At 34.9% G+C, this 26,345-nt stretch overlaps 2 protein-coding genes across 2 annotated transcripts in view; one reads left to right on the forward strand and one right to left on the reverse strand.

Moving 5' to 3' along the window:
• l(3)73Ah (polycomb group ring finger 3-like lethal (3) 73Ah) overlaps positions 1-17,165 on the forward strand; it is a 36,545-nt gene extending 19,380 nt beyond the window's left edge. The window contains exons 3-4 of the mRNA XM_073980174.1: positions 16,105-16,388; positions 16,572-17,165. Coding sequence (XP_073836275.1) covers positions 16,105-16,388; positions 16,572-16,697 — 410 coding nt within the window. The 3' untranslated portion in view covers positions 16,698-17,165. The remainder of the gene's footprint in view (positions 1-16,104; positions 16,389-16,571) is intronic.
• A 2,587-nt stretch (positions 17,166-19,752) lies between these two features.
• LOC141401712 (uncharacterized) lies at positions 19,753-25,125 on the reverse strand. Its single transcript, XM_073982091.1, has one exon. The coding sequence runs from the start codon at positions 25,123-25,125 to the stop codon at positions 19,753-19,755; it is 5,373 nt and encodes a 1,790-aa protein (XP_073838192.1).
• Between the last annotated feature and the right edge of the window lie 1,220 nt (positions 25,126-26,345).

The following is a 26,345-nucleotide window of genomic DNA, read 5'->3' on the forward strand; positions in this document are numbered from 1 at the left end:
TTGGAAATTCCACCTATAAGTGTACGAAAAGTACTGAAAGTTACTAAATTTGGTACCAATTGTATATTTTGAGCGGATATACCCAGCAAACCAAATGTCGGATGTCCGACATATCGGAACAATTTCGGAAGCAAAATCGTTCAGATTTCGTATCGATTTCTATACGATTTTTCGTAGGGAGATTCGTTCAGATTTCGTTCCGATTTTGGAGAAAATGTCGGAAGTAAATTTCCCTTCGAATTTGCTAATGTTTTTCTTCCGATTTCGTTACGAATTCGGATCGATATGTCGGAAACAAATTTCCCTTCGCACAACAACCACCTTTTGTATATATTTAACAAGCAACATTTTAGTTTGTTGTCGAAAAACAAAATGGTTGGTTATAAAATTCGCATATACATTTTTTAAATATTTTAAATATAAATGCAACATATAATAATTCAAGCTAGTGCTGATAGACTCAACATATTCGTACACAAAGTTTACATTGTTCTACTATAACTACAAAATGATAACAACAGTGAAAACCATTAGATATCTTTGAAATTATAATCTTCCAATAAAAAACATAACAAAGAAAATTTATCAATAAAAATTGACATCAGAAAAAAATTTTTTTCTTTGATAATCATACGAAATTATTCCAAAATCGTTCAGAAATCTTTACGAAAGTTCGGAAGGAACCTCAGATTTTCATACGACATTATTCCGAAATCGTTCAGAAATCTGTACGAAAATTCGGAGTGAAAAATTCGAATTCCGAATTTCCCAAGGATTTTCTTCCGATTTCGTTGCGAATTCTGACCGAAATCGATCCGATTTCGCTCCGACATTTCGTTCCGAAATTATGTCAACCACTCCATACAACTTTCGTTAAGATATCGTTACGATTTCGGATCAGATATCGGACGTAACGTCCGAAATTTGTTCCGATTTCGTTACGATATCGGTACGATTGGTTTGCTGGGTAGCTACGATCTTCATATTTGGTATGGGGATCAGGGTTGGGAAGTGGTGTTGATATAATGAAAATGATTTTGGAAGTTCGTACTTATGTGTACTAAAATTGGTACTAAAATTGGTACAATTTGGATTTGGGTGATCGGATAGACCTGAAAACCTGAAATTTGGAATTTAGATTACAGTCGAAGTGAAATTGGGGTTATTTTTGGAAATTCATACTTATGTGTACGAAAAGTACTTAATGGTACTAAATTTTGTAAAATTTGGATTGGATAGACCTGGAAAACTTAAACTTGGACTTAAGATTACTGATGGAGTGAAGGACTGAGGTAGTTTTGGAAATTCGTAGTTTATGGTACGAAAAGTACTAAACGGTACTAAATATGGTACAAATTGGATTTGGGTGAACGGATAGTGCTGGAATCCTGAAATTTTGAAATTATTTGCTTTTGGAGTGTAGGATACAGGTAGTTTTGGAAATTCGTACTTATGTGTACGAAAAGTTCTAAATGGTACTAAATTTGGTACAATTTGGATTTGGGTGCACGGATAGAGCTGTAATCCTGAAATCGGGAATTAAGGTTACTGATGGAATGAAGGATTGAAATAGTTTTGGAAATTCATACATATGGGTACGGAAAGTACTAAATGTACTAAATTTGGTACAATTTGGATTTGGGTGAATAGACAGAGTTGAAATCCGGAAATTTATAATTACGTTTACTTATGGGGTGTAAGATTGAGGTAGTTTTGGAAATTCGTAATTATGGGTACGGAAAGTACTAAATGGTACTAACTTTGACATAATTTAGATTTGGGTGAACGAATAGAGCTGGAATCCTGAAATTTGGAATTAAGATTACTGTTGGACTGAAGGATTGAGTTAGTCTTGGAAAATGTTACTTATGGGAAGTACTAAATGGTATTAAATTTGGTACAATTTAAATTTAGGTGGACCGATAGAGCTGGAATCCTGAAATTTGGAATTAAGAATACTTATGGAGTGTAGGATTGAGGTAGTTTCGGAAGTTCGTACTTATGGGTACGAAAGTACTAAAGTTTGGTACATTTTGGATTTGGGTGAACAGATAGAGCTGGAATTCTGAAATTTATAATTAAGATTACTTATGGAGTGTAGGATTGAGGTAGTTGTGGAAATTCTTACTTATGGGTACGGAATGTACTAAATTTGGTACAATTTATATTTGGGTGAACGAATAAAGCAGGAATCCTGAAATTTCGAGTTATGGTTATTGTTGAAGTGTAGGGTTAAGGAAGTTTTGGAAATTCGTACTTATGGGTACGGAAAGTACTAAATGGTACTAAATTTGGTTCAATTTGGATTTGAGAGAACGGAGAGAGCTGGAATCCTGAAATTTATATTACTTTTGGAGTGTAGGACTGAGATAGTTTTGGAAGTTCGTATTTGTGGTTACGAAAAGTACTAAATTTGGTACAATTTAGTTTTGGGTGGACAGATAGGGTGGAATCCTGAAATTTTGAATTACTGTTGGAGATAGTTATTGAAATTCGAACTTTCATACGGAAAGTATTAATGGTATTATGAATAGAGATGGAATTCTGAAATTTGGTATTATAGACCCTCTTGATGTGTAGGGTTGAGATATGGATGTGGTTGTGGATATAGTACGTACAATAAGTGTACGAAAAATACAAAAGGCACAGAATTTGGTTCAAATTGTTATTGTGCAAATTAGTAGAGCTGAAATTGTGAAATTTGGTAAAGTACTGAATTTGGACCAGTTTGGCGTTGCTTGAAGGGATAAAGGTGGAATTTCGAATTGTTGCATGAGGGATGGAGTTGGTGTTTAGATAAGGATTTTTTGAAATGCATACAAATTCTGAAATTAGGCTGAGGGCTGGCTGAGAAATACGAAATGTACTAAATGGTATTAAATTTGACGTTGGTGTAGCAATGAAGCTGGGATTATATAATGAGTGTGCGAAAAGTACAAAATTGCAATAAATTCGTTATTGGGCTAAGGAATAGAAGTGGAATTCTGGTATATTATTTATTTGTCAGGTTCATTGTTAGAAGTGGTCGTAAAATAAATGCACTAGAAGTATTAAGTAATACTAAATATTGAAGCACTGGTATTATGAAAATAAATTGAATTGAATTGAATTGGTATTGAGTGAATCGATAAATGAAATTTGTTGTGAGGATCACTGTTGAGATTGGATCAGAATGATTATTAAAATCCACCTTTAAATGTATGAAAGGTATGAGCTAAGGTTCTGGATTCTAAAAATTGTACTGAATAATGTACTATTGTTTCTATGTAAACACGAATTCGGTTTCTAAATAATGTAATAATTTTTCCACAAACATCCCAGACGGGACAAGGGAGACTTCTCTCGTATCAATGAATGTACCCCGTTTCATATTAGCTCAATGATATGGGACCTACTGTTTATCGCCGAGTCCGAATGGCGTGCCTTACGACACCACTTGTAGAGAAGTTTTACATGGCTGAAATACTCAGGAAATGTCCCCAACATTACTGAGGGGTATTTTGCCACCGTTGAAAATTTTGCCAACCGGGGAATCGATCGGTTTTCTACATTTTGATATCACAAATTCCAAAATTCGGTTGGAAAATGTGGATAAAATTTTCAAAATACCCATACCGTTCTAATAAAACATGGACTGAAATTTAAAATGTAGGCCGCTGTTGTAATGTAGAGGTCTTTTTTTGAGATTCGAACAAAACATGTACGAACAGTACTTGAAAGAAATTAATGCCCTGTTTCACTAAGACGATTCGAAAACAAATTCGTCCGAATTACTACCAAACCACAAAGGTTTCAATCAGGAAATTTTTGGCCAAAACCCTATTTTTGAAGTTTCGAAATTTTTAGTTTGTTTTTGCACAGAATAATAAAAAACACATCAAGTCATCTGAAAATAATTAGTTTTTGTAAATAACTTTAGTATTCGTTGATTGGCGCAGTACCAAAGTTGACACTTTTTTATGTAAAAAAAAACAGACTTTGTGCTGTAAAATATACAATTTTTGTTGTATTGCGTCGCTGCATAAATATATTCAGAAGTGAGACCAAAGTTATTATGAATCGGGAAGCTGTTTATGAGTACTTTCATTATATTTACAAAACGAACGATGAAATTTGTAAAATTAGTGTAATAAAATCAATGTTTTTATATATATAAAAAATTATGTTTTACAAATATTTTTTAAATATATTTAAACTTTTAAAAAAATGTCCAAATTTGTCCACCTCCAAATCGAATTTGGAATATAGCAGGGGATCTGTACCAGGGACATACGCAGGATTTCATTTCGGGGGGGGGGGCCCAACTTGACCAAAAATCATGAAAATTGAAAATGGTTTGTAGGGTTACGTATAGCTTTTTTTAAGGTTTTGCTGTTGATTTTATATGAAATATTGACACAAAGTATAAAAATTCAGTAGAGAAAGATCACAATATTAAGGATACAATTTTAACTTTTTACAGAGTATTATTTATTGGAGTAGCTATGATGTAATGAAGAATTTTTTCTAGCTTTAACCAGTTTTTATCACTGCGCGGAAACTTATTATCATTTGCATGCCACATCATACATCTCTTAATGATCATTTCATAATTTAACTAATAACTTATACGATATACTTATTATTAATCTGTTGCTTTAAAATTGGAGTAGCTATGACGTAATGAAGAATTAAAAAAAAAAAAATTAAAGAATAAAATTGTAACCAAAATAATTAGATCTCCAATTTCCAGATTTAAGATGAATTATATATATGAAATTGTTTTTAGATTAGCTATGATATTCAGGTGGATTCTTTGTAATTATATACATTGGCCTCAAAATTGGCTTCAATTGCAAAGCAGATAAATAAAATAAAATAAATAAAAAAAATAAAATAAATATAAGTTAAATATAAGATATTTAGAATTGAAATTTAAACCACGATTGGTATAGTCGCCATATAAAAGTTGCGCCCCGTTTTCAGTATTTTGGACCTATATGATTAAAAAATATAGGTCAACGTTTTGGTATATCCCAGAATTTTAAAAGTACAGAGAATTGCCATTATTTCTGCTATCGCAAGATTTTCAGTATTTCAAAGCTCTTAATCTAATTTTGAGAATATCAGCTGTAATACAGATTTTGCGATTCCTTTTTGTGAAAGAGCCTCCATGCAGAAAGTGGTTAAAATATATCCACGTTTTAATCCAATCCCTACTTAACTATATTCGCGAGTGGGACGAATTGCGTTATACAGGAGTTATAGGGTATAGGGGTATAGTTCGACCGGAACATAACGCCTCATTTTTTAACCCAGATATGCCCATTGCTTGATCGTCATCATTTTAAAAATATTTTTATATTATTTTAGAAGCAAATGTGAAATAATAACAGTATGTTTATATGTTTTTTAATTTTTTTTTTTTGAAAAAAGTGGTTTTTGAGGCCTCTTTTGGACACATGTTTTTATCATATAACTGGGAGTTATGGGACACAAAACATTTGACATATAGTCCAAAGACACCTTTTCGGCATCTAGTTAACGTTTTTTCATAGTAGGCTCCACATCGTGTTTGTTTTCGTTATAAAACTACCCAATAAATAATCGGTCATAACGCTAATCATTGTTAAAACTAAGCGTTAGGTAGCAACTTCGATTAACTAGACCTCAAAACTCAAAAATAGTAGCTCAAAATAATGGAATCACATAATATCCCAAGAGCTACAGATGTATACTGAGTATATCAACAAAATAAACGGTACTTTGATAAACATAACATATCAAATTAGCAAGAATTTTGTGTGTCCTATATATAGGACGTTGGGCATATCTGGGTTAATTACATATCGAATTACCTTTAAAAAGAAGAATAACACGAATATGCGAGCACAGATTGGACTTCTATATCTAGCTATTGTGTCGATAACCTAAGAATAAACTATATATATAAAAACACCAAATTTGATTAATTAAAAACTTTAGAAATTTAAAAACGGACGATACAGACTACGATTCATAGACTCCAAATCCTTCTCTGAGTACTGTTTGAGACTACAAAACTCATGTTTGGACTAAGCCCCAGCATGGTCGATCAAATATCTCAGAAACCAATTGGCAAACTCTAGCTAAGTCGTGACAAAATAATATAAGTAGAAAATTTTCATGATTGTTGTTCCGGCTGCATTCTTTACTTTTGCAGTTTCTGAAACTACAATGTTCATAGATGAGAAAAATCCAAAAACAAGAAAAAAATCGCTGGATGGATTTTTAAATAAATCGCGGTCAAAGTTCACATCTTTAGGTGTCTTTTAGGTTTTCACGGTTTTGCTTGGAAATTGCAAGTCCTATCGTAATGGGACTAAAAAATGTTGTAGCTGTAAAAATTCTCTACAAGATTGGCCTTTACTAATTTTTCCTAAGTTTTACCATTTTTGAGATATAGAAGTTCAAATTGGGACAATGCGCTGACTGTATCGCCTCCTTATAAAACAATGCCATGTATGGTGGCCTTAACTAACTTTAGTTGAAAACGGCTTACACCTAGGGAAATAGATGGAGGGGTTTTTAAATAAATCACGGTCAAAGTTAACATTTTTAGGTTCATTTTAGATTTTCAGGATTTTGCTGGAAGCGGCAATCCTATCGAAAGGCAACTAAGGAAAATGTTGTAGCAGTGAAAATCCTCTTTAACATTTTCTTTAGTCCCATTTCGATAGGACTTGTCGTTCTCACGCAAAACCGTGAAAACCTAAAATAACCCAAAAAATTTGAACTTTGATCGCGATTTATTTGAAAATTCCTCCGGCGATTTTTTTTTTTTGTTTTTTCTCATCTATGAATAGTTACTGCACCCACAAGCCATTTTAGTTGGTCTCCGTAGTATTTAGAGCTTTGAAGCATGGACTTTCCCCCTCAAAATTTGATATCGCAGTAAACAAGACTACAAATGTCAAAAAAGTCCAAAGGATCAGTCTTAAGCTGCACTTATGTTGAATTTTGAGAGGGACGAACTTGTTGTACATTTGGAAAAAAAAATTATTTGAATAACTGGACCGATATAATCAATTTTGGGTTCGATATATTTCTGGAAGAAATACTGCTATGTGCAAAGTTCAAATCGAATCGATTACTACCATTTTAGCGAAATTTTTTTCTTTACGAGATCCAAAACTTTGATCAAATCGGTTGATCCGTTTGAAAGTTATCATGCGCTCCAGCCTGCCAGAAAACTGAGATACAGACGGACGGGCTGTCCGTCCAAACATATCGCTCATTTACTCAAAGAGTGGCATAACTCAAAACGGGTTTTTGGGTTAGCAATTTCTATTTTTTCTACGACTTCTATTTTACCTTGTGTCAAATTTTCATGTTGATATCTCTAAAAATCAACGAGTTACTTGTTTTCTAGGAGTTTGGCATAAATCAACAAAAAGGTTTTTTGAGGTTATAAAGCACTAAAACAATTCGAATCATGCTTGATCTTGCACAGAAATTAAGCACGAATATCTGGCAAGATCTGTACAAAAGATGATCCCAATAGATATTTTATTTTTTGTGTTTTAACCTTTTTAAGTTGGGAAGTCAAATTTCATTCCGCAACTTAAAACGCGTTGTTCTCGAAACTTGATTTTTTGAAATATAAATGAGCGATATGTGCAATTATAGGGAAAAAATGCAAGTGAGTATGCTACATATAGCAGATTTTAGCAGTTTTTGACGAACACAAATTCATTTTTTTTTTCATAATGTTCTCCTCTAGTTTAGCAACAAGTAAAAAAAATGTTGGTGAAGGCAGAGAAACAAATTTCTAATTGGCTTTCAAAATATAGTCCACGAAGAACGCTTCATACATTTTGTCCAATAGACATTTTTCATGCACTTCCATTCCCACAATACTTATTTTGGATTCAGGATGAGTGTAAAGCCTCGAGACCTCAATATAGCTTGAATAAGACATAACAAATATGGAGTATATTCATTACAGAATTCGTATTTAATAGTGGAATGATGTGGCATGAAGACGTAATTCATATTTCATTGGAAGTTTCTCCCAAAAGGAGTATACAAACAAAAAATTTGAAAAAAAATCTTACATAACTTGAATTGATGTACATTTTCTGTACAGAAACTTCATATATATAAGATAGATATATAAGTTTTCATTTGAAATCTCCTAACATAAAAAATGTTTATGACAAAGAAAAAAATTTAATAATTAGTTACAGTAGCTTAATAAATTTTGTTTGACCAAACCATTACGGTGGGGGCCCGGGCCCCCCGTGCCCCCCGTGCCCCCCTGCGTACGTCCCTGGTCTGTACTAATAAATTCAGAAGTAAAATCGTGCTCAAATTTGCCACAGTTAAAATAAAGTGGATTTTTCTATTTTAAGATGGGAGAATTTTTTGTAAATACCTGTTGTGACTGTACGTAGTATCCAATTGAAATAGAACGGTAATACGCACATCTATCAACCGAGTTCCCTTAAAATTCATATTTAAGGGTTTCAGAGTGTAGAAAACAAGTATGTATAATTTGTTTGAAAATAGGTCAATTTTTTGTCGTAGCCCCCACATAAAATTACTGTCCGATTTTAGATATTTGTGGATTTTAGCGACACTTTATGACCGATTCGGCTGAAATTTGGTATTTTGACCTCTGGGAAGATATGAATCCTTCGTACCAAAAATTATTAACATAGGTCAATGTTTTGGTTTAGACCCCACACAACGGGACCACCCTGTTCAACAAATTTTGGCAGTTTTTGGTCATTTTGGTCGTTAAAACGTAAGAATTGCTGTTTGTGCACATTTATTATAAATAATAATTAATTTCAATACAAAATGGACGTTGAAATAGTTTTGGCCAGAAAATTTGGATTTGGGACCATTGTGCAAACGTATGTTTTTGAAAAATATTTTATTAACTAGGCGTTTACACCAGACAGTTTGTCTTCAAATACAACTCTGATTTACTAACACATACATACATTTGTCGTTTGTCTCCCAGCTGTCCAATATTTTTTTCACAGACACTAGTAATAATTGGAATGTGTTGAAAACAAAAGAACATGAACAAAAACAAAATATGTGAACGGAAAACAAAAAGAAATCGACGATTTTCATTCATAATTTTACAACTGTTTTGCAGTTGTCTGGACGCCACACAGGCAAGTTTTGGGGTTTTGACAATCAATACATGTACTCCACTGTCCTGTCATTTGTAAACGCAGGGTAATTTATGTTTTCAATCAAATGAAAATGTTCTACTACAACAGGAGTTTGGTAGTAATTCGAACGAATTTAAATTCAAATCGTCTTAAAGAAACAGACCATAAATGTCAATTCAAATAGGTATTAGTACATAAAATTTTTCAGTGTTCACCATATTAAATATTGCTTATTTGAATATTATTCCTTTTCCGCATACGAAGTAGCGGGCATTTTGCTAGTATATAATATAGCTTAAACATTTTGGGTAACGACCAAAAAACACAAAAAGTCAGAAATAAATATTTTATTTTCCTTAAACTCAAATAAACAATAAATATAAAAAACTAGCGGACCCGGCGAACTTCGTCTCGCTATTAAGGAATAAAATTTCATACAAAAACTCAATTTTCGATTTTTCCAATTTTCCGACTTTTCCAGAGAGATTTTCCAAAATTTTCTTCCGTAAAGACCTTCTCCTCGAAAATACGAATAACTGACAAAAAATTTTACAGAAATCGGCCTAGCCGTTCTCATTTTATGAATTACTATACATTTTTTACACCATTTTTATATATGTATATAGATGTTGTTGTTTACAATTTCATTGCAAGTAAAATTTGTTCGTTATATCCGTGGTTTTCTATAAACGGTGCGGCAGTAGTAAGCTTTATTTTATCTCTCTATTACATATTAATCATTGATACGGTTTAAGGGAGTACTAAACTCGCCTTTATTAGCGTATATTCAAAAAATATACAAAACTGTAGTAACAATTCGTTGGAAAATCTACTCGCGGGGACAAAATTGTTGCTACTTACTACCGTGGTCGTTTTTAACAGTTTGTTGTGTATAAGAAAACTAATGAAAATTGCATTGGAACAAATAGCTTTGTTCGTTATATACGTAGTTGCTTATAACCGTTGTTCGTTATATCCGAATTTATCTGTAAAAATCTTTGTTTTATCTCACTTTACACATAAATAACTTAAAAAGTTAAAAAATCCTTTAGTTTCGCTGTTATTAATTTTTGTCTCAAAAACAGGGCAAAAAAAAAAAACTCGAAAAAGGTCCTCAAAAGGTGGATGAAGTACCCTTAGAGTGGAACAAGCCGAGCCTTAAATTTGGGTTAACTAAGTTCATTAAAGCTCCAATGAATTTCTAAAGTTGGATAAACAACTTATTGAGGAACACTTATTTGGTAATTTAACCAAGAAGTCCTAGATTTGGTAATTTTTCAATACATTTATTGTCACCTCAAAGTAGTAGGTAATAACCCCCCACACCAAGTGTGGATATTATTCGAATGTCCGGCACAACTTTCGAAAACGATATCACTGTCGGAGGATTGGCAAATGTTTTTCGGGTGTACACAAGCACGTTGTTCTTTTGACGAACAAAAGTTTAAAAACGATATCATTTTCGAACATTTTGCGAATGTTTTTTCTTCACAAGAAAAATTGTTTCGAGAAACATTTTTTACTTTGAAATTTTTTTGTTTCAAAAAATAATTTTACATTGTTTGTAAAAAATTCCCATTTGCTTTTTTCAAATATTTTCGATATAAATGCTACTTATAATATTAACAAGAAGTGATGATAAACACAACATATAGCTTGGTTACAAATACAAGACAACAATGTTTATAAACTGTTACACGCATTGAATCGCAAACATTACAAAGAAGAAAAGGTACATAACAGAAGAATCAGGAGACGTCAGATAAAGTTAAACATGTCATAAAATCGAAACTCCACCAAAAATGCTTTGTCGGCACTATCGTAAAAACTATCATCTTTCATTCGCTAATAATATTATTAATGACATTCGAATTCGAAGGTTTTCCTGCCACAAACTGAGCGACGAATGAATCGTTTTCAATTCGTTCTCGAGTGTCGTTTTCGAACAAAATATCCGCAAAACTATCGAAAAACATTCGAAAACGGATCGTTTGCGATAGCAATGGTATGGGGGGAAAATCATACTATTGGCCGTATTTATTATAAATCGCAAATAAACTTTGCATATTTTGACGGAATATTGTTTTGAGGACCAATAGCAAGAGATTTACACAAAAAACCGTATAGTTTTACATAATTTGTTGCCATAAACGAACAATTAATATAAACATTTTTACAATATTGGTCTGTGCAAAATAATATAAACATTTTTACAATATTGGTCTGTGCTAAAGCGCGATTTTTTTTGTTGGACGATTTTTAGTTAAAATAGAATTTTTTTACTTTGACAGTTCACTATTTTTTATATGCACATAGATATTTTAAAACTCTGTTTCGCTTAAAGACAAGATTTCTAGGTTCCTAAAACGTTTACAAAAAATATATGAAGAACGGGCCATTCGTTTTCGAGATATCGTTGGCACCGCAAAGCGTTTTACAAAAAGATTTTCGTAGGTAGGCGTTTACCAGAAAACTATGCAATATAACATAATAAAACACGAAAATATTATCTTATGTCAGTTCTACTCTATTCACACTAATTCATCAATACCGATTATTTGAAGAAAATTAAATTACCAATCTAGTACTAATCGCCGAAATGACTCAAGAAATAAATGAAACATACAGGGAATTATTTACGGCAGGATTGGATACACGTATGTTGATGGTTAAGCAAGTAAACAGAGAAGGAAACCAACTTATAGAAATATTTGCTAACATCAATTTGCTCATTATAAATGGTCGAACGCGTGGAGATTTTAACTGAAATCTAACTTTTATTAATTCAATTGGTTAATCAGTAAACGATATCTGCGCAGTATAACAAGAAATCTTATACCTTGTTTCTGAATTCTCTGTGGATAATAAAACATGATCAGACCATCTGCCAATAAAACTAACTATTGCCCTTCAATGTGAAAACTCAACAAATAAGAAGGTGTACCATAGGGTTTTTGGAAATTCGACTTAAACGTTTTTCGTACTAAAAGTTACTAAATTTAGAACCAATTGTATATTTTGAAAGTTGTATAAATCTTGTATTAGGGCCAGTGCTGTTGTTTAGATTATGCATTTTTTGAAATGCGTACAAATTCTGAAATTTGGTACAGAGATCGTTGTGAGTTGACTTGTGCACATTGTGTTGTAAAGTACAGAATTGTACTAAATTTGGTGTTGGTGGAAGCAATAAAGCGGGAATTAAATTACTAGAATATGAAAAGCACTAAGGGGTATCAAATTTGTTATTGGACAACGGAATAGAGCAGGAATTCTGAAATTTATTATTGGGTTCACTGTTAGATGTGGTCACTGTTAGAGTGAAAAATTGTACTGAATGTTGTTCTATTGGTTTTATGTGAACGCCAGTGCGGTTTCCAAACAGTCCCTTACAAAAAGATTTTTACCCTTGATAAATTGAAATACCTCAAAAATGCGCCGTTATGTGCAGCTACGTCAAAAAGTACACATTAAGTAAAATTTTTTCAATAAAGATTTTCTACCTTGTCATACCACAAATTTCGAAATTACAGCTACTTCTGTAGGGAAATGTAGATAAAATCTTCACAATACCCTAATCTGAAGTGAACATTTTTTAAATTAAGGTTTTATATCCTATGCTTTAATGCTAGAGACATACGATGATATCCAAAAGTCCCGAATTTCTGACCTATTCCACACAAATAAATACCGTTTATAATTTATCAATTTATCAATGACGGCATTTCTAACGAATAGATTGAGGATATTTACAGAACCAGAATTTCAATTACCGTCAGTGTCAGAGGCGTGTCTAGCTGTAGAAACTCTTCAAAATTTTATTTACTCAGAAGATGTTACAAGCAATGAATGTGTGTTTGGAAACCCTTTCAAAACTCAGATCAGTGGGCCTATTCTGTAACTTTTTAACGACAGTCGATATTGTTCTTTTTTCGAGAAATTTGTTTTAACAACATAATTAACAACCTTGGAATTCTGTAAACAAATTTTAACAACTTTTGTTAAAAATATCGTTGTAGAAGTAACACCAAAATTGTCGTAGTTTCAAAATCGACAAACATGTTCAATATTGGATTTACCTTTGGTTTGTTTAAGGGCTGTTTACACCATCTATCAATGCCATATGAGCTGTCATTTCTTTCACCCATTCGACATTCTCTATGTTTGTCAAAATTGACGTCATCCATAGAACTTTCAATTTGTGCGTTCATACCTACATGTGTTATTTTCGTATGACATAACCTATAAATATAAAAACAGCTGTTTTTGTCATTGTTTACATTTATTGTTGAGTTACAAATTTGCGCAAATTTTTAATTTTGGTTGAAGGAAAATGAATATCTAGCATGTTTGTTGTGGTAGAATAGGTTTTTGGGGTTATAGAGGCATTCATGTTTTGCCACAAAGCAATAATTTCCAACACTGCTCCTTTCGACCAATCGATCTGAAAATAACATTATAAACACCCTTTATTTACTTTTCTAACTACTTAAATATACATAACTTTCCATTTTCTTTTTTAAAAGATTTTGTTTTTCAATTTTTTTTTGAGAATGCCAGAAAACAGTTTATAAATTTATGTTTACATACGAGAATGTCGTATCAAATAGAGCGCTCCCTAAATGAAAAATTTACATATGAGTTGCCAAATCATTTTGATAGATGAAAATTTTCATAGTGTTCACACTATGTGTACAACATTCGCAGGTAGAAAATTTGACATCTCATACGACATTGATAGATGGTGTAAACAACCCTTTATGAATACATCCAAAATTTAAAGCTTTTGAATGTTCTTTGTCAATTTGTCTACATTTTTGCAGAATAGCACAATCGTTACTGCAAACAATTTTTATTGTCGGATTGTTAAAAAGTTACAGAATAGGCCTACTGAGTTTAATTGCAAATGTATGTAGGAAATCAAAAGCCCAAATAGAAATATATCCCATATTAACCTAATATATGGTCGTTCCAGGGGCTGGATTCTTGTTTTATGAAAATTTGAAATGAAAAATATTTCCTTTATAATTTTTGACAGTTTTTTCCTTTACGAAAGTTTTCATTTCACAATTTCATACAAACAGAATTGAGCCCCAGTACTGCAAGAATCTACTAATTTTTATAATTTTTTTTCGATAACATAAAGGAAAAAATGTTATCGTAGTAAAAAGTAGTAGCTTCTTGCAGGTTCTGGAACAGAGCAATACATACATACATATCGTCATTTTTTGCTCTGTTCCAGAACCTGCAAGAAGCTACTATTTTTACTACGATAACATTTTTTCCTTTATGTTATCGGAAAAAATAGTAAAAGTTAGTAGATTCTTGCAGTACTGGAACAGACCATTTATTATTTTTTTTTTTGAAGTCATTTATATGTATGTATATAGACGACACTATGTGTTAGGTTCTTCCATAAGCTTTCAAACGATATCCACTTTGCACTAATCGGTACAGTAGAACCGGGTCTAACCCGGTTTTTAAATTTGGCCTTTCAGGTCGAATAACCGGCGAACCGGATCCGCCATCCTTGAAAATTATACACTTCCATAATCAGCGCAACGAAGCCTAACTTCGGACAAAACTTGAAAAAAATTTGGAGAGTTTTCGTTGGCGTCGCTCCCGTTGAGCTCTCGATTACACATGCGGGTTAAATGGGCAATTTTTGCATAAAGTGATTCCAACATTGAATAACTCTACTAAACACGCTCCGATATTGTTGGAATTTTTTTTAAAGATAAGTATAATTCCTCTCTTCAAGAAAATATATATTTTTTGGGGGGACAGACCCGGTTACTTCGCTTATTTTAGCCGGTTCGTCTGAATATGTGCATATTTCCCTTATAAGTGCATAAAAATGATGTGTTTTTTTGGAACAGCTATATATTAAGAATGGTTCCTTCTAGGATAAAAATTATAAAGATCAAACATTTAGATAATTAAATTAAATTAATTAAATTTTTGTTAATACTATTTATTGGCCTTGGAGGCTTTAGTATTAAAAATGAATTGAATAAATAAATCATTTTTCTGTCTACAATATTTACTTTAAGCACTTTTTGATTAGATCAACCGTTTTCAAAAAATAAATCCGAAAATCTAAAAACCCTTACAATTTGACCTTGACACGAATAACTTTTTTTGCACACATGGGATCAATGGGGACTTTTAGAACGTTGCTTCTAATGGCAAACCCTAGATATCCACCAAAATTCAGTTCTGTGGGAATTTTTGCTATTTCAATGTTTATTTTGACTGGGCTAAATATAGTTCCACCTCTTTTATAAATATCGTCCCTTGACCGACGTTATAAGCGATTTCGTTCGTTCGTTTTTATTCACATGTGATGAACTTTATGGCGACAGAATTTGACGCTGTCAGGCGACTGTTACCATCCATAATTCAAAAATTGCAACTGGCAACTCGACTCGACGCTTAATGCGATGAAATCCCAAATCCCAGAATGAACAGCTTGTTGTGTGAACAGTGTTTGAAGTACGCGTTGCAAAAGATATTTAGAAATACCGCTGAGAACATTATTTTATAGGTTTTTGCAAAAGGTTACTTCGATCAACTCCCAACAGTTTAGCTGATACTGACCGGTATTCCAGAAATTATGTAAAGTTTTCTATATTTTATCGATTTTGATGAACTAGATGGAGTTTTTCTTATGTGGTCTGTTTAGCCGATAAGTTCTACTAGATTAGGGCTACAATATTGCTATAGACAGAAATGCCAAATTCCTACTCAATGCTGAGATAATAAATGTAGTTTTAGCCCGTTTTAGAAGAGGCCATAAAATTCGAACTGGATCTGAAGGACAAAACCCAACTAGCGTTTTTGTAGTCTCAATATGTACTTTCAATAAAATGCATGCTAGAAGTTGTTCACGTTTTCAGAGCTGCATATTGTTATCGAACATTTGAAAAAAAATTTACTCTTATTCCACCATTTTCAGATGAAATGCGCAGAGAACGCGATTTTTACAAGAGTCGCAATATGGCCTGTCCGAAAGATTTGCCACAAAACCATGAAGATGACAACGAAAAAGTTATGGAGGCCCATGCGGAATCCGATTTCCATAGATTAGATGAGCAAGTTAATGTCTGCTTGGAATGTATGAGCAACAATTTTAAAAATTTGCAAAGGCGTTTTATACGTTGCAGTTCACAGGCCACGATTACGCACCTAAAAAAATTGGTAGCAAAGAAAATACTAAACGGCATCGATAAATATCGAGAGGTAACTTTAATGGTCTGTTCCAGTACTGCAAGAATCTACTAAATTTTACTATTTTTTTCGATAACATTAAGGAAAAAATGTTATCGTAGTAAAAAATAGTAGCTTCTTGCAGATTTTGGAACAATGCATTTTTTTATTCGTGCTGTTATTTTGAAAGTAATTACGCACTATTTTCTATTTCAGATTGACATATTGTGCAACGAAGAATTATTGGGAAAGGATCACACATTGAAATTTGTTTATGTCACACGTTGGCGATTCCGGGATCCACCTTTGCGATTACAATTTCGCCCTAGAGTGGAATTGTAAACTCTATTATTGCTTGTGAACTCTATTCCAATAGTGGCAGGCCTAACAGGACAGATTCACGACTACTAAAATATGATACGTTTTTTTAATTGCAAACTGTGACATCTTTGGCCTCGACATTTGGAATTTGGAGCAATTGTAATTAATTTAATAATTTATTTCTAGAAATACTTCTTTTTAAGTCTAGACTGTTGCTATAGCTCTTTGTATCGCATTTTTTACTTATCGGACGATTTTATTATACCTCTTCATGTCTTTCTGTCTCAATGTTATTTTCGTGCAACTTGATTCGACATTCTTTTTTAAGGCAAATCGTTCAGTTTTATTGCATGTATGCATTTAGTTTTATTTTCTAGTATGTAAATGTGTCTACATATGCATATTTTTGTAAATAAAATTGCAAAAGAGTATGTACGAATCAATAGGTAAAATAGAAAATATGTACAAATATACATTTTTTAACAAAAACTTATTGATTTTGTCTTTGTTTAAAAAGGCGTCGTAACGTCTGAGGAGTTCCCATTTCAGTAGCGAATTCTGTTATGACATCGGTAGAAAAGAGTATAAATTAAAACGCTTTTTAAATGAGTTTAAAATAATTAAAATTTTAAACATGTAATAAAAAGGACGAAGGACAATTCTGAATGCATTGTTATTGCATTTTGATTGAAATCCATTTTTAGAATATTTCTATTATTTAATATTTTCTATAACAATGTTGTTTTTGTAAAATTGTGAGTTTTTGTAATTCATGCATCTACCTCAGAGATGAACACGTTGATTTTGTACGATTCAAGATACAAATGCTCTCACCGTGTTCATCGTTGATCATCTACCTGCTATAAATATATTTTGTTAATGTCGATTATAACGGCTCTCGCTATTGACTGTTTTTTTTTTATAAGCGAATACGGCTGTATATAAAGAGAGCAAACCAGATTCGCCACCTTATTTATTTTTTCTAAAATGACTTCCACCCTATTTCTGTTTTCAATTCATTTATTAAGCCACAAATTATAGGAAATCATTTAAAATCTCAAATATTACCCATAATTTATATAATATATGTATCTATTACGTTATCGTCCAAAAGTCCTGAATTTCTGTCCTTTATAGCCCGCACCAACAAATACCGATAATAACGGCATCGATTTAACGACAGCGGTTATAACGACATGTTTCCCTGAATTGCTATCGGTTAGAAAGGACGTAGACTTTTGCAACACACAAGGAGTGGATATTAATGGCACCATCTTCGAACATAAAGACTGTCACTGTGAATGCATGGGATGGGAACTTTTTCCTCCTCCCACATTTTCTAAATAAAATTTTGTGGGTGTTTTTCCATTTCTTCTAATTCTGAATAAAAAAATCTTCACAGGAAATAAGTGGTCAATTATAATCAAAATCCAGGCCACAATCATCAGACCAGAATAGACACCTATTGTTATTGGTGATGGTCGTGAAATATTTAGAAGGCAGGTGGATGGTGGTGATCGCAATAATGGTCCGATCAGCGCGAAATTTTAAATAAGGATTGAGGTTATGACACAGAAGAAGCTTGCTGATCAGATATTATTTAGCAGGTTAAATGGACCAAAACTTTTGTGTGAAAATTTATAAAATTTTGAGTATAATGATTTTATCTTTATTCCTGGAAGACATGTTCCGGCCCAGTGAATTATAATTAGAAGAGGAACTCTTGACCTTTAAATTGAGGCCAATTATGTTGATGTACCCAGCAAAATTAAATGGAAGTGATTCCATGTGAAATCATGATTTCACTGGTTCTTTTGCATGAGTGCGAAAGGAGTCGTGAAAGATCCCATCTTTTTCATCGAATTTTCATGAGTGCAATTGAAGTCGTGAAAGGTCCGATCTTTTTCATCGAATTTTCATGAGTGCAATCGAAGTCATGAAAGATCCGATCTTTTTCATCGAATTTTCATGAGTGCAATTGAAGTCGTGAAAGATCCGATCTTTGTCACAATATTATCATGAGTTCAAATAAATTGATAAGTAACCGCACAATAAATTATCAAATACTCATATACCCGAATAATTGTGTACTTGCAAAAGTAATTGTTAAAATGAAAATAAAAGTCAGATGAAAGTGGTCGATAGTGGCAAAATTTATATATTTTAATTAAAAATACAATGTAAATTTATATAAAACAAAAGAAAAATATATTTTGTGTTTGGAAACCTGTTTCGCTTTGTGGATATTAAAAAGAAGTATGAAAAAGACCCGGTCTATAAACCACGAGCTTCCCCAGCCGACCAACACCGATATAGTAAAACATATCGAGCTGCAATTATTGGGTTGGTTGGGCCATGTTAACAGGATGGATAAAGATGCCACCGGCATATGAATACGAGCCATTTGAAGTTATGCGACCCGAGGGAACAAAACTCCAACGGAAAGATCACGATATCACAAGCATGGCATGTGTCGCTGGCTGCGACGTGAGTTTCTCCTGGGAGGGATAGCGAATTTAACAACTCCCTGTGAGCCACCAATTCCCACCAACCAAATAAAAAACACCTTCATAAATTCTTATGTACGTGTATATGTATGTGGGTAGTAGCGCACGTAGCGTAAAGAGCGTTTATTTCTAATAAAAATACTAAAATTAAAAACTAATATAAAATTAAATAGAGCCACACAACTTACCGCAGTCTTTATCCCTCACGAACTAAATTTATTAAAAAAGGGCGAGAATAATAAACCACAAAATTCTACTGCATTGCAAATTTCTAACGGTTTTGTTCCAACAAAAAACCTGTTTGAGTGACAATCAATGCAGTAGAATATGAGGAGAAAAGGACTGCGGTTAACAAAAAACATAACAAAGGCTCAACTGATCAGAACGACTCAAAACAAAATAAATCAAAACATAGAAACACACACATGCAAACATATGGATGGTCATGTCATTGACGTCACACCATCACCCATATGTTGCTGTGTGAACTGAGATCAAATAAAATGTAAACAAACATAACAAATATGAGCGGCAGCGACATCCCCGCCCCCGTGAATCGACCCGATTCACTATTCAACATCTAAGACGGCAAGTTTTGAGACGGGGCGCTTCAAGACTCCAGTCGATGTGGCAATGTCAGCTTGTCGGACTACACCATCTTTGCCTAGGTACACATCTTGCACTCGACCTCTTCTCCATTCACGACGAGAGACATCAGGATCACAAATCAATACCAAGTCACCTGGGGCTACGGGCTTTGTGTACTGGCACCATTTAGCTCTTCTAGTTAGTGTGGGCAAATATTCGGCGATCCACCTTTTCCAAAAGTGGTCACGAAGCTGTCGTGAGATACGCCACTGTTTCTTCAACACAGCTGGTTTGTCGACAATTGTCCCGGCTGGAGTTTCTGGCATATTTGGATGGCCCAACAAAAAATGATTCGGCGTTAATGGTTCTTCTTCATCGGGACCAACAGGCAGATGGGTTAAAGGGCGCGAATTGACTATATTTTCGGCTTCAATGAGAAAACTATGTAACGTGTGCTCTCTGGGGGCGACTTCCTTCAACGTTACACGCAATATCTTTTTGACGCATTGAACCATCCGTTCCCAAATGCCTCCTTCTGATGGATTATATGGGCAATTAAACTGCCAGTCAATGCCCTTTGTAGACAACTCATCTTTCACTCGGATCACATCGAAAACTTCTTGAAATCTCTTGGCTTCTTGGTCTGCTCCAACAAAATTCTTGCCATTATCACTCCGTATTCTTATGGGCGTTCCTCTGCGATTTATAAAATTGCGTATGGCTAAAATGCAGGCATCAGTTGACAGATCAACGGCAATCTCCAAATGTATGGCTCTTATCGTCAAACATGTAAATAGAGCCACCCATCGTTTTTCATGACGTCGACCAATGGTGATGGTAATTGGGCCAAAATAATCTAACCCGGTATAGGCAAATGGACGGACATTTGGAGTTAATCTGTCGCTAGGCAGAGAACCCATAAATGGCGGCGTTGGAGAGACACTGCGTAACTTGCAGACATTACATTTGGAGATACAGCTTTTTAATAGTTTTCGAAGTCGAGGAATCCAATAACGTCTTCTTATGGCGGCAATAGTGGCTTCAAAATTTTGGTGCTTCATAAGTTTATGCTCATGGACAACAATAAGTTCGGCTAGGCGATGCTTTGGCGAAAGTATAATGGGACGTCTGGTTTCAATAGGCAAACAACTGGCGGCATCAATACGTCCATATACTCGCATCAAATTATTTTCATCAATATAGGGCGACAGACTATACAACTCGCTGCTTTTCGGAATGGAACCACCAGACTTTAAAATGTCTAATTCGAAGGCGAAACTTTCGCGTTGAGATAGGCGGCAAAGAACAGTTTCGGCATCCTTCAATTCGGCGACTGTTAGACAAGTTTCTCCGTCTCCAATTTTCTTCTTCAAATATCGTTCGACAAATCTCAGGACATAACCCATTGTACGTTTTATCCTGAGAAAAGAAGAGAAACGATTAAAATCAATAACAACATTTGTACTGACCGTTAAAACAAATTTCGAACGAAGCTCTTCTTCAGGCGGCTCATCATTGGAGGTTGAAATCATTTCGGGCCAATCATCATCCGGCTCATGCAAAAATTGTGGACCTTGGTACCAGCGAGAATTAAAAGAGAAATCCATATTTCTTTTCGCTCTTGTTGTTTCATCGGCAACATTTAAATTAGTGGGCAACCATTTCCAATCAGTAGGACGTGTGGAATCCAAAATCTCTGTGATTCTATGGGCGACAAACGGCTTATATCTTCTGTTGTCAGAATTTATCCAGTTGATGACAGTTGAAGAATCACTCCAGCAAATTCGTTGGGAAACCTTGACCGAATGTTCCTTCTCGATGGTGCACAGCAAACGAGTTCCCAATACGGCAGCTTGTAGCTCAAGTCTGGGAATGGTCATTGATTTCAACGGAGCGCATTTGGTTTTTGAGGTAATAAACGAGACTTCAATCTCACCATCTGACTTTATCGACCTCCAATACGACACGGCACCAAATGCGTCTTCGCTGGCATCGACGAAAATGTGCAACTCGACTGTTTCAGGCAATCCAATTCCAAAGTAGTGTCTAGGAACACTCACTTGGGCCACATTCTTCAACTCATCACGCCAATTATTCCATATGTCAAACAGTTCATTTGGGATATCTTCGTCCCACCGAATATCGTATCTCCAGACTTCTCTCAATAACAATTTAGCAGTTACCATGAAGTGACTTAATAAGCCCAAGGGGTCGTATACCGACATGACAACACTCAACAATTCTCTTTTTGTCGGGCACCTTTCTCCACTGATGATCTCTGGTCTCACTCGATGAAATTTCAGCTCAAACTTAAATGCGTCGTCACCAGGATTCCAATACATGCCTAGAATCTTTTCTGTGGAAAACTGAACATCGGCTAAATCATCACAGAAGTTGAAATTTCTTCCTAAATTACCCTCCAGAGCCACGACAACCTCTTTTGAATTCGATGTGAAATTGCGCAACTCGAAACCAGCTGATTTGTGTATTTTACGCACTTGCATCGATATATCTATGGCCTTCTCTGATGTTTCGAAGCTGTCAACAAAATCATCAACATAATGGTTATCGATAATTGCCTTCACTGCTCTGGGGTAACGATCACGAAATTCTAGGGCATTGGTCTCTTTCACATACTGGGCAATACAAGGCGAGCAAGCGGCTCCAAACGTCATTACAGTCATCTCATAAACATCTGGGGGGCAACATTCATTTTCACGCCAAAGAAATCTTTGAGAACACCTATCTTCTTCGGCAATAATAATTTGGTGAAACATCTCTTTGATATCTGCGCAGACAGCGACTTTCCCCATTCGAAAATTAAACAAGACGGCAGGCAGTGGTCTATATTGTTGAGGACCCTTCAATAATTTCGAGTTTAGAGAAACTCCTTCGACTTTGGCGGCAGCATCAAACACGAGGCGAAGTTTCCCAGGCTTCAGAGGATTCAACACACCAAAATGTGGCAGATACCAAGTTCTCGGGCTACAAATAGATATTTCGGATGATGTTAACTTTCGTACATACCCTTTATTGACATAATCCTGAATGATTCTTTTGTAGTCGGCACCAAACTCAGGATTCTTCTTCATTTTCCGCTCAATTCCAACAAGTCGATTAAAGGCCATGGAATAGCTATCCGGCAGGACTACATTTTCATCACGCCATAGTAGTCTGGATTGAAATCTTCCAGCAACCTTTATCGTAAAATCCTTGAGCAAATGTCTAGCACGAACATCATCCTTACCCTCTATTGTCGGCAGGGCCTTCACACCAAAATTTTCTGTTTCGAAGTAACTTGAAACCAAATCATATAAATTTTGCTCTGGCTGAGCTGTCAGCAAACATGTGTGGGATGTAGGCTGCCTTCCACACACCTGACCAAAAACTACCCATCCTAGGGGTGTATTTGCTGCATAAGGTCCACCTTCTTCTAATGGCACAACTTCATCTGGCAACCCCAAATGACAATGATCAAGGCCGATGAGCATCTTAGGCGTCACGTTGCTGTATGGCTTCACTGGCACCTCATAATGCTTATTTGACTTCATGTTGAAACTTTGAGTGGGCAATTTCAAATTTGGAACACCATACACATTTTTCAAAGCATACTTCCTCTTCTTAGATGTGCCACTCACATGAAGATCAACCACCATTGCACTTTCTTGAGACGACTTACCACCATACCAGCTTAAATTCAACTTGCTTTGACGGCCACTAAGTCCAAGTTGCCTCACCAAGGAACTGTCTATCATTGTCACCGAAGAACCTTCATCCAACAAGGCAAATGTTTCAACAACACAGTTCGGACCATAAAGTTTCACAGGCAGCACTCGGAACAACAAGTTTGATTTCTCACAAATACTGGAAACACAACTCAACACTGGTTCGGCATCTTGATCATTCCGGGCAACAACACTATTTGAATTATTTTCACCAACATCTTTTGATTTGTCATGCAGCAATTTGTTATGTTTTCTTTGGCAACCATTTACATGACATTCTTTTCTACGGCGGCAATTTCTAGTAGAATGTCCACTACCAAGACAAGAAAAACATAACCTTAACTTCTTCACTTCATTCCATCTATTCGGCACTGACATGGAATGAAATTTCTTGCAATCAAACAAATTGTGTTGTCCTCGGCATAATCGGCACTCTTCTTCTTTATCTCGATCATCGGATGCATACAGAACCACTTTTTTCTTGGTTTCACCTGTTGGACGACTTGTTGTTGTAAGCTGGACACTTCGAATCAAATTTGCAACACCTTTCAACCAATTGTTGAAATCCAAAACTGTAGGCCACGATTCCAAATTCGACGAGTACTGAGCCCATTCCAACCTCTTACTCATGGGCAACTTTTGAATTAACTCATCCATTAGTGTAGGGTTTGATAAATGTTGATGACCATTTGCTGTTCCCAAAAAGGCGGCAAGATTCTGAACTTTTATTGCAAATGGCACCAACTTCTCCACGGCATTTTCACTAATAGATGGAATTTCCCTCACCTGCTTCAACTGCCCTCGTATCAGCAATTCAGGTCGGCCATATTGGAATTTCAGTTGCTCCATCACTGTGTTCACATTGTCGGGATGTATGAGCAACGACTTTACACACTCCCTAGCATCACCCTTTAATGCTTTCTGCAATCTCACACAATTCTCAAAATTATTGTACTGGTACGCTGTCGTCGAATGTTCAAATGCCGTTGAAAACATTGGCCAATCTTCAGGGACACCGCTAAAATTCGGCAAGTCATACAACTTTTTTGGCAATGGCGGCATCAAAAAGTTGCTATAATATGGCGGCTGTTGAACTGCATTAAACGGTTGCGTCAAGGGCGACTGAGATGCAGGCAGAGAAGTTGGCAGCGACGGTTGGGCAACGGCTGACGGAGCAGGTTGCAGAGGCGGCGGCTGACTATGGCGGAATACAGTAGGCTGATCATTGGTTACGTAAGATTGTGGTGTGACACTCGGGCGATTCGTGTCTACTTCAGATTGGGCACTACTGGAACCACCACTATACTCACTCAAAATGTTACCAGTAACCATTTGTGTTGAACTTGATGTTGATGCAGCTTTCAGTGCGCGCTGAGAATTCGCCAGTTGTAGCTGCAACACGTCAATTTGTTTCCTTAAACTCTCCATCTCTACTTGGGAAACACTTTGCATTGCTGCTGTTGTAATCGGCTGCGTGATAACACCTGTTGTTGTAGTAGCGGCAATGGTAATAGTTCCAGCAGTGGTTGACACAATCGACCCTCCGGCTTCAGTGGAGGCACCAACTGGAACACCTTTAGTACCACTAGCATTTGTTTTTGTTGAATTTGGTGGCGATCTCGGCATCATCTTTACAGCACACAACAATTAAACAACAGGTTTCACAAATATTTAAATGACAGCAAAATTCCAAAATCAAAATGTCACCAAATTTTCCACACAAAGTCTTGCAAACGAACAACAATTTTTCAAAATGGCGGCAAATTTCACAAAAATAGCTCCAACTTTAATTTTCAGCACACAAAAAATCCAGCAAATTTTATACCAGAAGGGCCACACAATTATTTTTAGTTTCAGCACAACAAACTTTAAAATCCAAAAGAGCCACAAAATTGCTATACGGCACACTTGTTTCTTGAAGACAGCAAATATTTCATTAAACAGCAAACAAATCTCCAATTATTAACGACGGGCGACACAAATTTCCAAAAACAGTAATTCACAAAATTTCTCCAGAAATTTCACAAATAAAATTTTTCAGCAATTTCTCCAAATAAAATTTTTCCAAAATTTTCAGCAAAGTTCGCACCAGAATGCGAAATAAAATTTCCAATTTTTTCAGCAATCGCAACAAGAAATGCGAAATAAAGTTTTTCCAAAATGTTCACTCCAGAATGCGAAATAAAAATTCCAATTTTTTCAGCAATCGCAACAAGAAATGCGAAATAAAGTTTGTCGCTGGCTGCGACGTGAGTTTCTCCTGGGAGGGATAGCGAATTTAACAACTCCCTGTGAGCCACCAATTCCCACCAACCAAATAAAAAACACCTTCATAAATTCTTATGTACGTGTATATGTATGTGGGTAGTAGCGCACGTAGCGTAAAGAGCGTTTATTTCTAATAAAAATACTAAAATTAAAAACTAATATAAAATTAAATAGAGCCACACAACTTACCGCAGTCTTTATCCCTCACGAACTAAATTTATTAAAAAAGGGCGAGAATAATAAACCACAAAATTCTACTGCATTGCAAATTTCTAACGGTTTTGTTCCAACAAAAAACCTGTTTGAGTGACAATCAATGCAGTAGAATATGAGGAGAAAAGGACTGCGGTTAACAAAAAACATAACAAAGGCTCAACTGATCAGAACGACTCAAAACAAAATAAATCAAAACATAGAAACACACACATGCAAACATATGGATGGTCATGTCATTGACGTCACACCATCACCCATATGTTGCTGTGTGAACTGAGATCAAATAAAATGTAAACATAACAAATATGAGCGGCAGCGACAGCATGCAAAGTGAGAGAAGCAAAGTAGGAGATCGGTAAAATAAG

This window comes from Musca autumnalis, unplaced genomic scaffold (genome assembly GCF_047663935.1).
Source record: "Musca autumnalis isolate F117 unplaced genomic scaffold, ASM4766393v1 scaffold_4, whole genome shotgun sequence".
NCBI lineage: Eukaryota > Metazoa > Arthropoda > Insecta > Diptera > Muscidae > Musca > Musca autumnalis.